General features: G+C 42.3%; 1 protein-coding gene across 5 annotated transcripts in view; it reads left to right on the top strand.

Annotated features, from left to right (window-relative positions):
• The first annotated feature begins 8,296 nt into the window (after positions 1-8,296).
• The window catches only part of NMT2 (N-myristoyltransferase 2), a 1,164,729-nt gene continuing 1,158,578 nt past the window's right edge, over positions 8,297-14,447 (top strand). The window contains exon 1 of one of the 5 annotated variants that reach the window (XM_069648400.1): positions 8,297-8,526. In XM_069648400.1, coding sequence (XP_069504501.1) covers positions 8,417-8,526 — 110 coding nt within the window. In that variant the 5' untranslated portion in view covers positions 8,297-8,416. The remainder of the gene's footprint in view (positions 8,527-14,447) is intronic. The other 4 variants (XM_069648401.1, XR_011303356.1, XM_069648402.1 and 1 more) reach the window with 4 other exon arrangements.

The raw sequence follows: 14,447 nt of genomic DNA, 5'->3' as shown, positions 1-14,447 counted from the left end.
TATGATCAGAAACCTTGGACCACCCACTTGGCTTGTTACATTAAGTTGTGCAGAGTATGCATGGGAAGATTTACATGATTTCCTACGCATATCAAACAACAACAAAACCAACATAGATATACTAACACCTGGAGAACTTTGCACTCTAGATCCTGTTAATGTGTCAAGATATTTACATCGTTTCATTGCTATGCTACACTTTATTTTTAATAAAACTGTTCCTCCCCTCGGCGAAGTGCAACACTTCTTTTGGAGAAAAGAATACTAAGCCAGAGGAGCACCACATATTCACATGCTTTTATGGATCAAAAGGTGCACCTAAATTTGGTCAGGAAAGTGATGTCACTGTTTTGCAGTTCATCCAAAAATATGTCACTTGTGAAATCCCTTCACCACGGACACAGTGACCTTCATAGACAGATTTTACAATTTCAAAGGCACAAATGTGGCAAATATTGTCATCGCAAATACAAAAGCAAAGGGAAATACTAAACCAAATGCCGCTTTGGTTTCCCTAGACCAGTTACAGAAACAGGTGAAGTGAACAACTTCATGTCTTCAGTTTGACATAGTGTTAAAGGTAAATCACCTAAGAACACGTATTACATAAAAAGAACAGAAGAATCAAAATATATTAATGATTACAATGCAATCATTGCCCTCTTATGGAATGCAAATATAGTTGTGCAGTACATTGCAGACAATTCCACTGCAGTTGCACGATATGTTACAGCCTACTTAACAAAAGCAGAAAAAACAGAGCTTCAAGACCTCTGGAATGGCCTATCATCAGACAAAACACTATCTCAGTAATTGTACAGCCTAGGCATAAAAATGCTCTCTCATAGAGAATGTGGCGCCTATGAAGCTGCAGATTGTTTAACTGGTACTGCTTTGTATGGAAAATCAGAAAACATAGTATGGCTAAGTCTTGGTCCTGCTAAATCTAGAAAAAGAGTTCTAAAATCATATGAGGACATAGAAACAATTGCCAAAAATGATCCCAACAGCCAAGACATTTTAAAAAACAATTTACTGGACACATACTACCCGAACAGGAGTACTACTTTGGAAACCATGTGTCTATCCCACATAGCTCAAAACTTTGCATACAAAAATAATATAAAACCCAATGAAAGCAAAGGTAGATATAGAGTGACAGATTGTGAAGGCAGCTTAGTGAAATTTACCAAACAAAGCTTAATTAATCATGTCAAATTGTCATTAAAAACTCCTCAACAGAAAGAAATATATTACATGTCCCTGCTACAACTTTTTAAAACCATGAAGAAAAGACGAAGAGATACTAGATAACTATGACTGCTATGAAGATGCTTTCAAAGCAAATGAAAGCATTATCACCGATGTGAACTTTACGCAGTACAAAACAATGTTGCACAATGAACAGCAACACGAAGAAGAACTTCAGGCCCAACTAGATAAGGACACTTCCCACAGTAGTCAACCTTCTGTAACAGGAAGTCAAGAACCACTAGGACAGCCACTAATAGCAAATGAGGCAGAATTAGCTATGACAGAAGTGGAAAACACCATGTGTCACTATGAAGAAGATATAGAAGACTTAACTGTACTACAATCAAAACTTAAATATCAGCGCACCATTTTTGAAGAAGTAACAAAAGAAATTGCACATGGTGTACAACACGAAAATAAAGAATGTACCTGCCAAAATTACAAACCTATACTGCTGTACGTCAGTGGTGAAGCTTGGTCAGGAAAAACATTCTTAATCAAAATCAGCAGCAAGTTCCTTCAACAATTGACAAACAACAAACTGTCAGATGTTGTGACTGCCCCCACAGGTTTAGCTGCCTAAAACATAGGCGGTGTCACTTTACACCGATTACTACTCTTTCCAGTAGAACACCAAAACAAATTAGACTATTACAAACTTTCTGCAGAAGCTGCAATGGAACTACGCAGAGTATTAAAACAAATGAAAATGTTTACTAATAGATGAAGTGAGCATGGTCTCCAACCTAATGTTGGCTTCGATTCACCTCAGATTGCAAGAAGTACTTAAAACAAACTACGAAGAACTCTTTGCAGGGAAACACATTATCGTTTTCGGAGATCTTCTACATTTGACACCAGTGAAAGGTGAACCTATATTTAAAACCTTAGGACACAAACTCTGCCGTAAAACTGTTGGCAGCATAGGAAATGTCAACCTTTGGCAACATTTCCAATACAGAGAATTAACAGAAAACATGCAGCAATCTGCAGATCTCACTTACGCCAACATTTTAAAAAGTATTAGAGTTGGTGTACTATCTCAAGAAGCACAAGCAATATTGAAAAACCGTCACACTCATGCACTTTATGGCGATAACGCATGTGCTACTGATGTTATGGAACAATTAGCGCACAGAAATGTCAATTGTATGGCCTTAATGCCAACTCTTGCAAGCTGTTTTAAATTCAATGAAACAATGTTAAAAAAGGAAATGCAACCAATAATGGAAATGTTCTCCACAGACAACTGGACGTACATGGTATGACACTACCCACGTGTCAGCAAGCCACAACAAGACTAAATACTTTAGAAAATTCAATCTCCAACCCAGCTGGGTTGGAAAAAATATTAAAATTATCCTAAAATTGTAGAGTAATGCTTAAACGTAACCTTGACATGAAGCAAGGGCTAGTTAATGGGGCACTGCGTGCAGTTATTGGCTTTCAAACATACCCACGTGACAACAACATTCAGTTTGTCAATATTCGCTTTGACAAACTTTCAGAAGTGAAAAGGATAGGGCGCTCAACAGCTCGATTCCTTCTCTTCAAAGACATGTATGTACATAGAGAACAATTTTCTCTAACTCTTGCATATGCAGTCACCATTCATATATCCCAAGGTCTTACCCTAGACAAAGCATTGATAGATATAGGAAATACAGTCTTTAAAGAAGGCATGATCTACGTAGCACTATCACGCTTACGTACACTTGACGGTCTATTTCTAATCAACTTTGATGCAAGTAAAGTGAACGCTGATATTCCTTGCTTTTTAGAATACAATAGACTGCGTTCACTGTACACCCCCCATCTGAAATCATATCCTGTTCCAGAAAAAGGAAAATGTGGTAAAAGAAAACTAATTCAAACAGAAATGCAACAGAATCTGACGGCAAATCCTTCAAAGAAAACAAAAGAAGGTCAAACTTCATCAATTACCAAAAGCTAAGAAGAACCTATTAGGGAAAGTAAATCAGGTACTTCTTCAAAGAAGGAACAGAAACTCCAAAAAAATCACTCAGAGACAGAACTAGGTGGTCCATTCAAATTTTCAAATGAAAATGGAGTAAGTTGCTATGCAAATGTAGCAATGAATATTCTATTTCAATTGCCACCAATTGTTAACAACATTTACTTACACTGTACAGACCAATTGTATTTGCAAATGTTAGTCCTTCATAGAAACGCAACAAACAATCCTGACAACACGTATAGTGTTCACAAGAATTGGACTACTGTGCTGGAATGGTGAGATTCACTATAAACGCACAAGAAGATCCACAAGAATTTCTAATGTACTTACTACAAGTACTGGAAAACAAAAACATACCTATAAATGAAATCTTCCAGATTTCATAAATGTGGAAACATACATGCACTCTCTGTAACAATGTGACACAGGAACAAATCCCAAATGAGCGATTTGTGTATGTATTCATACCTAATTGTGAATCCATTCCAGCAACTTCTACAGAATGCAAACCATGGCAGATTATGTACTATCTGCAATTCAGATAATCGCTCCACCTTACTGATACAAACACACAGTAACTACATAATACTAATGCTTCTACGTTACAATGCAGATGGTACGAAAAACAACTGCAAGCTGACTGAATTCACACACGGTCAAGTGTCACTTGGTAAGAAAACCTTTACAACAATAGGTATATTCTACCACGCAGGAGCCACAACCAATGCAGGTCACTACACTGCATATATTAAAAAGAAATGTGGATGGTTCGAATGTAATGATAGTACCATTACTCTAAAGCAGAGATTGCCAGCAAATCTTACAAACGTGTATTTAATCTTCTTAAAGCCAAAATTTAATAACTAATGTGTACTTCAAAATTAACAAAAATTCAAGTAACACACTATAAACAGTTAGAATACGCCAACAGCTAACTGCCCAAGAGTGTATAACAACCACACAGATAAATGAATACCACAGATCTGTAAGAAAAAATACACAGTTAGAATACGCCAACAGGTATTTAACTGTTTAAAAAATCTGCAAAAAGCCAACATACATAACATCAGAAACAACACGTGAACACTCAAAGGAAACAAAGAAATAGTTTGTAGCATAGCAAAGAAAGGTTTTTTTTATCCGACAATGATTTTTTTCCCCCAGACCCAAGGATTTGAAAAACAAACACAGAAACTGAGCAAAATCCACAGTACACTGGTTTGTAAACTAAATATGAGGGTAAAAAAAAAGCTAAAATGTGTATTGTACAATGTAATAAGTCTTTATAAAATACAAACACTAACATGCTCTTTTCTTTTATTACAGAAATTTAAAAAGGATATTTCCACCAAGTACTAAAGTCATGTAAGAAATATATTGAATCTCAACAGAGTAAACAGTAAGTATAATTTCACACATGCCATACATACTCGAATCTGTACCTCTGTTCTATGGCAGTAATATGGTGCAGTGGCTGTAGGCAGGGCCTAGAGTCTTGGATGTATAACCTCAGACCTACACCCTGCGGCCAAGCAACCAAGACTCTAGGTCGTGCACACAACCACCACACCACATCACACCCATGCTGACTTATAACTTCAGTGCTTATAACTTCAGTCTTGGGTGCATGACCTTTGGCCATGCACCCAAGTCTCTAGGTCCAGCCCAAAACCACCACAGCATATCACACCCATTGTGGCTTAAAACTTCACTACGTACAAATTTGGTCTTGGGTGCATGTCCTTTGGCCATGCACCCAAAACTCTAGGCCCTCCCCACAACCACCTGATCGATATGCGATACTACAGGCGTATCTATTGCTGTGATATGCTGCGGTGGTTGTGGCCAGGGCCTAGAGTCTTGGGAGTATGGCCTATGGCCAAGCACCCAAGACTCTAGGCCCTGGCCACAACCACCGCAGCATATCACACGCATAGTGGCTTATAAATCAATAGCACACCCATAGAATGACACATTTTAACTGCAGCATACACTCAATTTGCACCCAGGACTGTAGGCCCTTCCCACATCTACCAGATAGATATTCGATTGTATGGGTGTGATGTGTGAATTTGATATGCTACGGTGGTTGTTGGCAGGGCCTAGAGTCTTGGGTGTGTGGCCTGCGGCCAAGAAACCAAGACTCTAGGTTGTGCACACAACCACCACATCACACCCCTGCTGACTTCTAACTTCAGTGCTTCTAACTTTGGCCATGCACCCAAGAATCTAGGCCCTCCCCACAACCACCTGATTGATGTTTGATACTACGGGTGTATATATAGCTGTCATATGCTGCAGTGCGTGTGGCCAGAGTCTAGAGTCTTGGGTGTAAGGCCATAGATATTTGAATGTATGGGTGTGCAGTATATAAAAACCATAGTGGCGTATAACTCCAGTGCTTATAACTTTGTTCTTGGGTGCATCGGCCAGGCACCTAAGACTCTAGGTCCTGGTCACAACCACCACAGCATATCACACACATTGTGGCTTGTAACTTCACTACGTACAAATTTGGTCTTGGGTATATGGCCTTTGTCCATGCACCCAAGACTGTAGGCCCTCCCCACAACCACCTGATTGATGTTCGATAGTATGGATGTATCTATAGTTGTGATATGCTGCGGTGGTTGTGGCCAGGGCCTAGAGTCTTGGGAGTATGGCCAAAGGCCATGCACCCAAGACTTTAGGCCCTGGCCACAACCACCAGAGCATATTACACCCATGGTCGCATATAAATCATTAGCACACCCATAGAATGAAACATTTTAACTGTAGCATGTACTCAATTTGCACCCAGGACTATTTTTTCTATTTCTATGTGCTTATAACGCGCCAACAGCCCGCAGGCATCAGGGCGCGGACTATAGGCCCTGCCCACATCTACCAGATACATAATCGATTGTATGGGTGTGATGTATGAATGTGATATGCTGCAGTGGTTGTGGGCAGGGTCTACACTCTTGGGTGTATGGCCTACGGCCTGCATCCATGCACCCAAAACTCTACGTCCTGCCCACAACCACTGCACTATATAAAACCCATGGTGCCTTTTAACTTCAGTGCTTATAACTTTGTTCTTGGGTGCATGGCCTTTGTCCTTTGGCCATGCACCCAAGACTCTAGGCCCTCCCCACAACCACCTGATTGATGTTTGATACTACGGGTGTATCTATAGCTGTGATATGCTGCAGTGTTGTGTCCAGTGGCTGGTCTTGGGTGTAAGGCCATAGATATTTGAATGTATGGGTGTGCAGTATATAAAAACCATAGTGGCTTATAACTCCAGTGCTTATAACTTTGTTCTTGGGTGCAGGGCCTACGGCCATGCAACCAAGACTCTAGGCCCTCCCCACACCACCTGATCAATATGCGATACTACGGGTGTATCTATAGCTGTGATATGCTGCAGTGTTGTGTCCAGTGGCTGGTCTTGGGTGTAAGGCCATAGATATTTGAATGTATGGGTGTGCAGTATATAAAAACCATAGTGGCTTATAACTCCAGTGCTTATAACTTTGTTCTTGGGTGCAGGGCCTACGGCCATGCAACCAAGACTCTAGGCCCTCCCCACACCACCTGATCAATATGCGATACTACGGGTTTATCTATAGCTGTCATATGCTGCGGTGGTTGTGGACAGGGCCTAGCGTCTTGGGAGTATGGCCTATGGCCATGCACCCAAGACTCTAGGCCCTGGCCACAACCACCGCAGCATATCACACCCATGGCGGCGTATAAATCAGGAGCACACCTATAGAAACAAAAATTTGAACTACGGCATGTACTCAATTTTAATATTCGCTAACACCATGTGTGTCCTTAGAACAGTTTCAAGTTGCCTGCGCACAGCACGGACTGAAGTATTATCCTTATGAGACCCCTCATTTTCATTACTTACAAACATCCCGGACAAGTCGGGCATAGGGAATACATCATTAACACCTGCTGCCTAAACAAATACAGTATTTCACCCATCTCTTACTCTCTGAACCTCCCCAAGCACTCTGACACACCAAAACAGTTTCCGAAACAGCATTTCGCCTCTGGTCGCCGCTGCGCTGTCGGCAGATCCAAGATGTCGGGCGCATCCAAACAATCTGACGCAAATCACGGCTCACTGCAGCCAATCGCCAGAGAGGTTGCCTGTCTGCGGTCATGAAGCCAGCCCCTTAGCCAATCGGTATCTTGTCCGCGGAGCGAACAGGGAAGTGTGACCGCAGAGCGGATATAGATATCACACATTTTTTTTAGACATACTTTTTGGTCGTTTTAAAGGAAACTACTGGACGGATTGTCACCAAATTTACAAAAGAACGCTTTCGGGACAAAGCCCCTGCCACTGCTGCAAATTTGGTAAAAATCCATCCAGTGGTTTGGTCTGTAGGCGTGCGCAAAGTTTTCCCCCCATTCAGTCTATGGGAAAAAAAGATGTTTTGGGACCCCCCCCCCTCTATTTTTTCCCCCCTGGACCAAACATCAGCAAACTTTGCAAAAAAATTCAGCGTGGCCCATATACTTTTGTGAAGATTCGTCCAGGGGGAGCGGAGTTATAAGCCGCCCAAAAAGTGCTCTTCCTATGGAAACAGCAACTTAACCAAACTACACAGCCACTAACATGGGGGGGGTGTAGGGGTGTGTGTGTGTGTGCGCGTGTGTGAGAAAGGTTGTAAGTAAACCATTGCACAGTAAAGAACAATTTATAAAATAGTGATAAAGTAAATAATAGCTTAAAACATTGATTATACATATATGCTCATGTATCACCCTTCCTTGCATTCAGAAGCTGGTATAGTGACAGTCGGGATGCTAAATAAAATACAAAAATCTCAGTTGAAACACATTATACAAATAAAGAACTGTCTCTCTAAACCCCGTTGAAATTAATTAAGAAACTGGATTGGCGCGGTAGAAAGATGAATTAAAGTGTCGTATTGATGTGTGGGTCTCCGGCGCGCGGAAGCTTACTGCCACAGAGGCCAGTCAGTGATGATGCCACAGTGTCACATACTGTTGTGTACATGGCTATGTTGGTGCGTGGGTGCCGTCTGCCCTTCCTTATTGGTGGAGGAGCGGACGCTAGGGGGGGCTCCGTCAAAACGGGCGAACCGCTTTGCCTTCCTCCCCTCTCACTGGCTCTCAGAGAGAGAGAAAAAAAAAATCCTGCGCCTGCTCTTGTCAGAGATGGCGGAGGACAGCGAGTCCGCGGCCAGCCAGCAGAGCCTGGAACTGGATGACCAGGATACCTGCGGCATCGACGGGGACAACGAAGACGAGGCGGAGCACGGCAAGGGGTGAGCGTCGCGAGGGGGGCGCGCGGGGCTCACGCGCTGCTGGCCTGCCATTGTCCCCCCCGGTCTGGTGAGCCAGCAGCCCAATGGGGGCATGTTGTGAGGGGCCCTCGATGCTGCGGCCACCAGCGAGGCGCACGCCCGGCGCAGCGAACTGAGAAAAGGGTGCCCCCCGGCCGTTAGGCGGCAGTTCAGTGCTCTGGGGGCGCTTCTTGCATAGTCCTCTCGCGTGGCCAGCGTGTCAACTGCACCCCCGTGACATGTCTCTTACAATAGAGTGGGCAAAAGCGGCTCGGGGACATTACTGCGTTCGCTTTTGGAGCCCAGCGGGCAGTGATGTAAAATGCCCCGCCCCCCACGGGTTGTACGGGTAGTTTAACGAGTACAGAGGGGAACCCCGAAAGAGGAACTGTCACCTCAATTGAAAGAGTGCTGATAGCTCGTAGGTCGAAAACACCTGGCGACCGACCAGCGTGCAAACAACGAGGGAGGGAAGGAGGGAGGCCGGCAAAGGCGTACTGCCAGTGTCGTTCATCTCACCGCACGAGGCGCCCAATGCGGAGGTAGCCTGGCCTGCTCTTTCATTTTGTAATGCGCCATTCTAAAGCAGTTGGAGTAGAGCGCGTTGTGCTGCTCAGCGGAAATCCCGTGTTCCTCCTGTTGCTGAAGGTATGCCCGTCACCGCCCCTCCCCGCGCGCTCTCTTCGGCAGGTTGCAGACTGCCAGGAGTGAGTGGGTGTTCAGGTGGACTATATGCTGCGACTGCCTCTTCGTGAGCATGCACAGCCGTCAGAGGCAGAGTAAATTTCAGCATAACGCCCTGCCCCCTTTATTCATTGTGGGGTTATAATGAAAGAATCACTGTGGAAACAAAATCCATAAACGATGAATGTGCAATCTCTAAAGTCTACAACATTTTTAAAATGTAGATGCAAAATGTACGTTGTTACTTTTACATTTTTTTATTTTAAAAAAAATGCTTTCTTTCCAATCTGCATCACATGCTGGACATATTGTACTCTGCCCTCTTTGTTTACTCTTACCGTAGTACTCTATTTGGCCGAAAACTGGTAGCACGCGTGATGGGTGTACGTGCACGTTTTTTTTATCCTCTAGACGCATTACCCATTTAAACGGTACGAAAGTTGCCAGCTATAGCATACTTGCCAACATTCTGTGACCAAAAACATGTAGGATTTGTAAGTTTCAAAAATAAGTCCCAAACCAATGACATCACAGGGAAACACAAAACATACATTGTAAGCACCATTGAAACATTCAAAAGTACACAACCCATCAAACAGCACAACATGGGAAGATAAAAAAGAACAGTGGAATCTGAGGAATTTTAAGTGTTTGTAGCGCAGGGGCTAATGGATCTGCTCAACGTCCTATAGCTGATGTGAACAGCTGCTGCGTCAAAGTGGAACAGTTAGGCTCCTCAAAGTTAGTACAACACAATAGCAGACAGGTATAAGTTCCACCCTTTTGGTGCTCTGCTGTATGTACAACATTCAAAACAAAGTCCTGGTTTTTACGCAGTGGTTTTGTGAATAAATGCGCTGAGAAAAGTCAAATCAAGTTTTTCCATAACATCTTGTATTCTGTTTTTGAATAAGTGTGCTCAAAGCGATAGTCTTCCGACACGTGTTTCAACCTGTACCTAGGTCTTTCTCAAGGCAAGACAAATGCGATACTTGGCATCTGGAATTTTTAAGTGGTCTGAATAAGATTCTGCGTGCAGAAATGCACATTGGCAGCCAGGATTCCTGAAAGTGAGTCTTGTCGTTGTCTGGTCGAGTTTGCTGGATGTACGCTGCCAAATGGCCGGAGCCGTTTGTGTCTGACGTAATAGTAGGTCTGGATACTATGGATGTATAATTCTGAATGGTACCTTAACACCAAATTCTATTACCTAACTTCACAGAAGGTAATCACACAGAGCCGGTAGGCAACGTTTGCCACTGCTTTGTAGCAGCAGACCAGGCAGTACATATTTATTGCAAGTTGAACACTGAATGACATGGCGACCGATACCCGCCTTAGTCCGAGAGGCAGGTGTTGTCTGATGTTACACTCTGCCACTTGCTTTCTCTGGTGGTTCATCTTAAGGGTTGCCTCGACAAGAGTGCATGGCAGTCAAGTAGCTGTCAGGTCAGTGGATTGGTCTGAGCCTAATCAAAGTATCACCTACCAGCCCACTGTACAGACAGAATAATTAATGTGTTGCATTCTTTGTCCTGCAGCCTGCCTTAGAGTCACATACATTACCTGCCACTGTAAAAAGCAGTAGGATCTGTCACTGAAATCTGAAGGGTTGGGAAGTATGCTATAGTGAAAGACTGTGTGCCACATCGATTTGGGTCGAGGATTATGCTAATTTCTTTGTATTAAAATAAATAAAGCCTTTATTCAGTTTTGGCATATAACACGATGATGGTACACTGTGACCGTTTAATTTAAGCAAGGTAACCACGAGTACACGGGTTGTATCGACTGCATGCTTCAACAGTAAAAGGTAAAGTAATAAGAAGAAAACGCCAAAAGAAAGTGGCAACAGCCCCCCACCCCATAGCTATGCTCTGTCAATAGTTATCAGGCTTTCCTCTTATAGGTTTAGAAGTGCAGGGTTGTTATCGGGTCTGGGATAAAACATTTAATGCCATTGTCTGTGTGTTCACTCATAAATGGGGTTCAGTGGCAGTTGGTGTAGTGAATTGTTTTTATTTTTATTAGAGGGGTGTAAATATTTCCCCCCCAAATATGCCCTAGCGGCGAGCATAGCGAGGGAGCCCGAACCCTATCAAAGAGGGGTCATGAAAAAATCCAATAGCTGCCAGTCACCAACCGTGCAAAGGAGCATTTTTCCAACCTGCTTTCATGATGCTTTGCCCACAAAATATGCGCTAGCATAAACCCATTTGCATGCTGGCTGTACCAATATATGTCAGTATTCCCATATAAGAACATACTCATGTTTTTTTTGGGCATAATGGCAGTAATGATACTGTAAGAAGCCATGTCCATGCTTGTGCTAATATATGGTATTTTTTATTAGTTTACATTGGAAATAAACTTTTCACACAAAAGCATATTATAAAATTAAATCACATTATTAATCCAAAAAGCTTAAAAAGATCCTATAAAAACATTACAACTCTTAACTAGTACACAATAAGAGCAACAGTTCATCAGTACAATTCATCACAATTAATCCTATACAGTATATGGCACTATCTCCACATGAGGACATACTCCAGTTGGCTTTAGCATTAAACATACATGCCACATTATGAAAACATGTCTGAAATGGAAGCACCAAAATGCCAGTCTAAGTTGTGACGAATCGTTGAAGTCGTCACTTCTCTCCAATGGAGGAACGCCTTCCCATGATGGCAGGTTGGTGATGCTGCTACCGAATAGTCCCCCTGGGGGTGGTATAATGAGGGATGATCACATGGAGAAGTTGTTTGTGACCCGCTAGGGGGCCCAGTGGACAGGTATGTTTTTTTTTATAGATTTCCAATTAAAGAATGACCGGCCCTCTCCCGGGGCACCCAGCTCCTCCCACACAATCCAAGTGTATGCAAAGCACTGGGGCCCTTTGGGCAGGCATGACATTTGTCTGTGGGATGTTTTATTCTAATTCTGGGGAATTTTCAGCCCACCCCCAAACCAGGTAGCACAATTCTCTATTCTTTTTATGAATCTGGGATTTCCAATTTAATAAAATGGATTCCTTACGGCTTCCCTCTGCTTTTGGGACAAGAAACACACAGGGTTGCACAGAAGGTATATTTACTTACCAAATAGAAATACTTGAATCAGATTGCAGATAAACAAATTGTTCCTCCATAAAAGGCCAATGATAAGAAATAATCAACACACTGTTCAAAGTTTTCAATGCTATAGTTACGGAAATAAAGACTTTGTAACGCATGCTTCACCATAGGTATTTAATTCACCCTGAGCACGAAGGCATCATGGATAGTGTAAATAAGAGTGCAGGAGGAAACTTTCATTTGTGCAAAACAACAAATTAGTTTAGGAAAATTCCTACCTATCCAATTCATGGTACTACCTCTTTATTCAAAATACCACCCACTTCACTCAACAGACACGTCAGTTTTTCAACTCAATTGTAACAAACTATTGGACCTTAGGGAAAGTAAATTGTAAAAAGAAAATGTATGTTGGCAAAACTCCCTTCAGTCATGTTTCTATTCAATTAATGTGTAAAATGTACCTTTCTCCCCTTCAATGGGAGCCTTGAACAGCGGAAAGAAATCGACATCAAATAATTACCCTCTCTTTTTACCGTTAGAAACCCTGCATTAATAACAATATTCTGCTTGATGGTATACCTGGTGAATTACTTCAATTATCATCTTTTTCTAGGTATGCATACCGTAAGAGGACGTTTTCGACCACCGTTATTGTTCTGTTGTGCTAGGACATACACTTTTGAAATGTTCCCTAACTTCACGGGATACACAAGTAATATAACTATTTCCACTCCTCAATACTAATGGAGGCCCGGATTTACTTTTATTCCCTTCATAGCATCCCTCCCCACAAGATTACTTCCCCTTTAGAAAATACTCGCATCACTATTTCTTTTGGTTTAATTACAAACAGGTGGGCACCCCTCCAACCCCATCCAGGAACAGTATCATAGGATCAGCTTTTCTCCACAGCCTGTCTGCTTTCTCTTCCACTGACGAAGGCCTGGGGCGTTAACTCCTGTTAGTCCTCACTTCGTCTCTGCTTGGACCCATTAGCAATCTATTCCTCCTCCTTCCGGTTATCAATTCTTCTTTCTCTCCATCAGTGAGCGAGTCTGTTGGTGTCTCCCCCCCACCCCTGCCTAGAGTGTGTGTTTAATCTTATGTAAAATGATAACTCCACCTTTCCCCCAATCTAATTGGTTAATGTTTGTGATCTGTTCCAAAAGTGACGATTTGGTATATTAAGGAAGGAGGCAGTCTGATGGGAGTAACTTTCAAACCCATTTTCCCTCCCATTTAATGTGCTGTCATCTCAGGGATTACTTGCATTAAGACCACTTTAATAATTCGCTCACCAGATTCCGCTCTCTGGCCTGATCAATTGATGCAAATTCTACCATTGTAGCATGAATCATTTGTTCTAGATTTAATAGAGGATATTCAGCTGACTGTTACAACGCATAAATGAGTTCTCTAAGAGGTTCAGTTCCAGAAACACAGGTGATAAACAATTCAATGTCCATTAAAGCGCCTTTTCCTTTTATACAAAAATATGGCATTACAATCCCAGTTCTTCTGCCTAGATACAGAAACTAGGAATATGGTATTTTCTTTTCTTTTTGAGTCGGGGTTGGAAATCTGCTCTTGTTGATTAAGGCCTGGCTCATATGGTCTTTATGGTTCTGAGCCTGGCTGGTGAAAAGGGCCTTTGTAATTTGAATATCTGAGATTTTATGGTGTGTGTTCTGTCTCCTCTTGAGAAGTTTCCAGACCTGTAGTCCTGTCAAGTGTTACATTTTTTAATTCAGGAAGGCCTGCAAGATGGTGTTAAATGAGCAGGACCACGAATTCAGCAGAATTTTTTTTTTATTTTTTTATTTTTTATTGGTAGCCCCTAACATATTCACAAGGCATGTAATAAAACTCCACACTTAAATTTTATAGCATGGTCTGGTTTTCTTTGTCTGTTTGAAGGAGGGTCCTTATCTGCAGCGGGCAGGCTTCAATGAGCTTATTAGCTTAGGCCTCGTCAATTATGATTTTGAGTGACTGCAAAATATTGCTCATTTCGTTTCTGCATGTGTTTCCCTGTCCCCTGGGCCCTCCAAAGACATTTTAAAAATGTCATTGTTTTTCAACCAACCCCATGCCCCTGGCCAAAATCCGCTCACACATTCATCATCATACACTCTTGCT

Source organism: Ambystoma mexicanum, chromosome 2q, assembly GCF_040938575.1.
Source record: "Ambystoma mexicanum isolate Mex_15411 chromosome 2q, UKY_AmexF1_1, whole genome shotgun sequence".
Classification (NCBI taxonomy): Eukaryota; Metazoa; Chordata; class Amphibia; order Caudata; family Ambystomatidae; genus Ambystoma; species Ambystoma mexicanum.
Note: the sequence above shows the minus strand (reverse complement) of the source record. Positions and strands in the feature narration are given on the sequence as shown.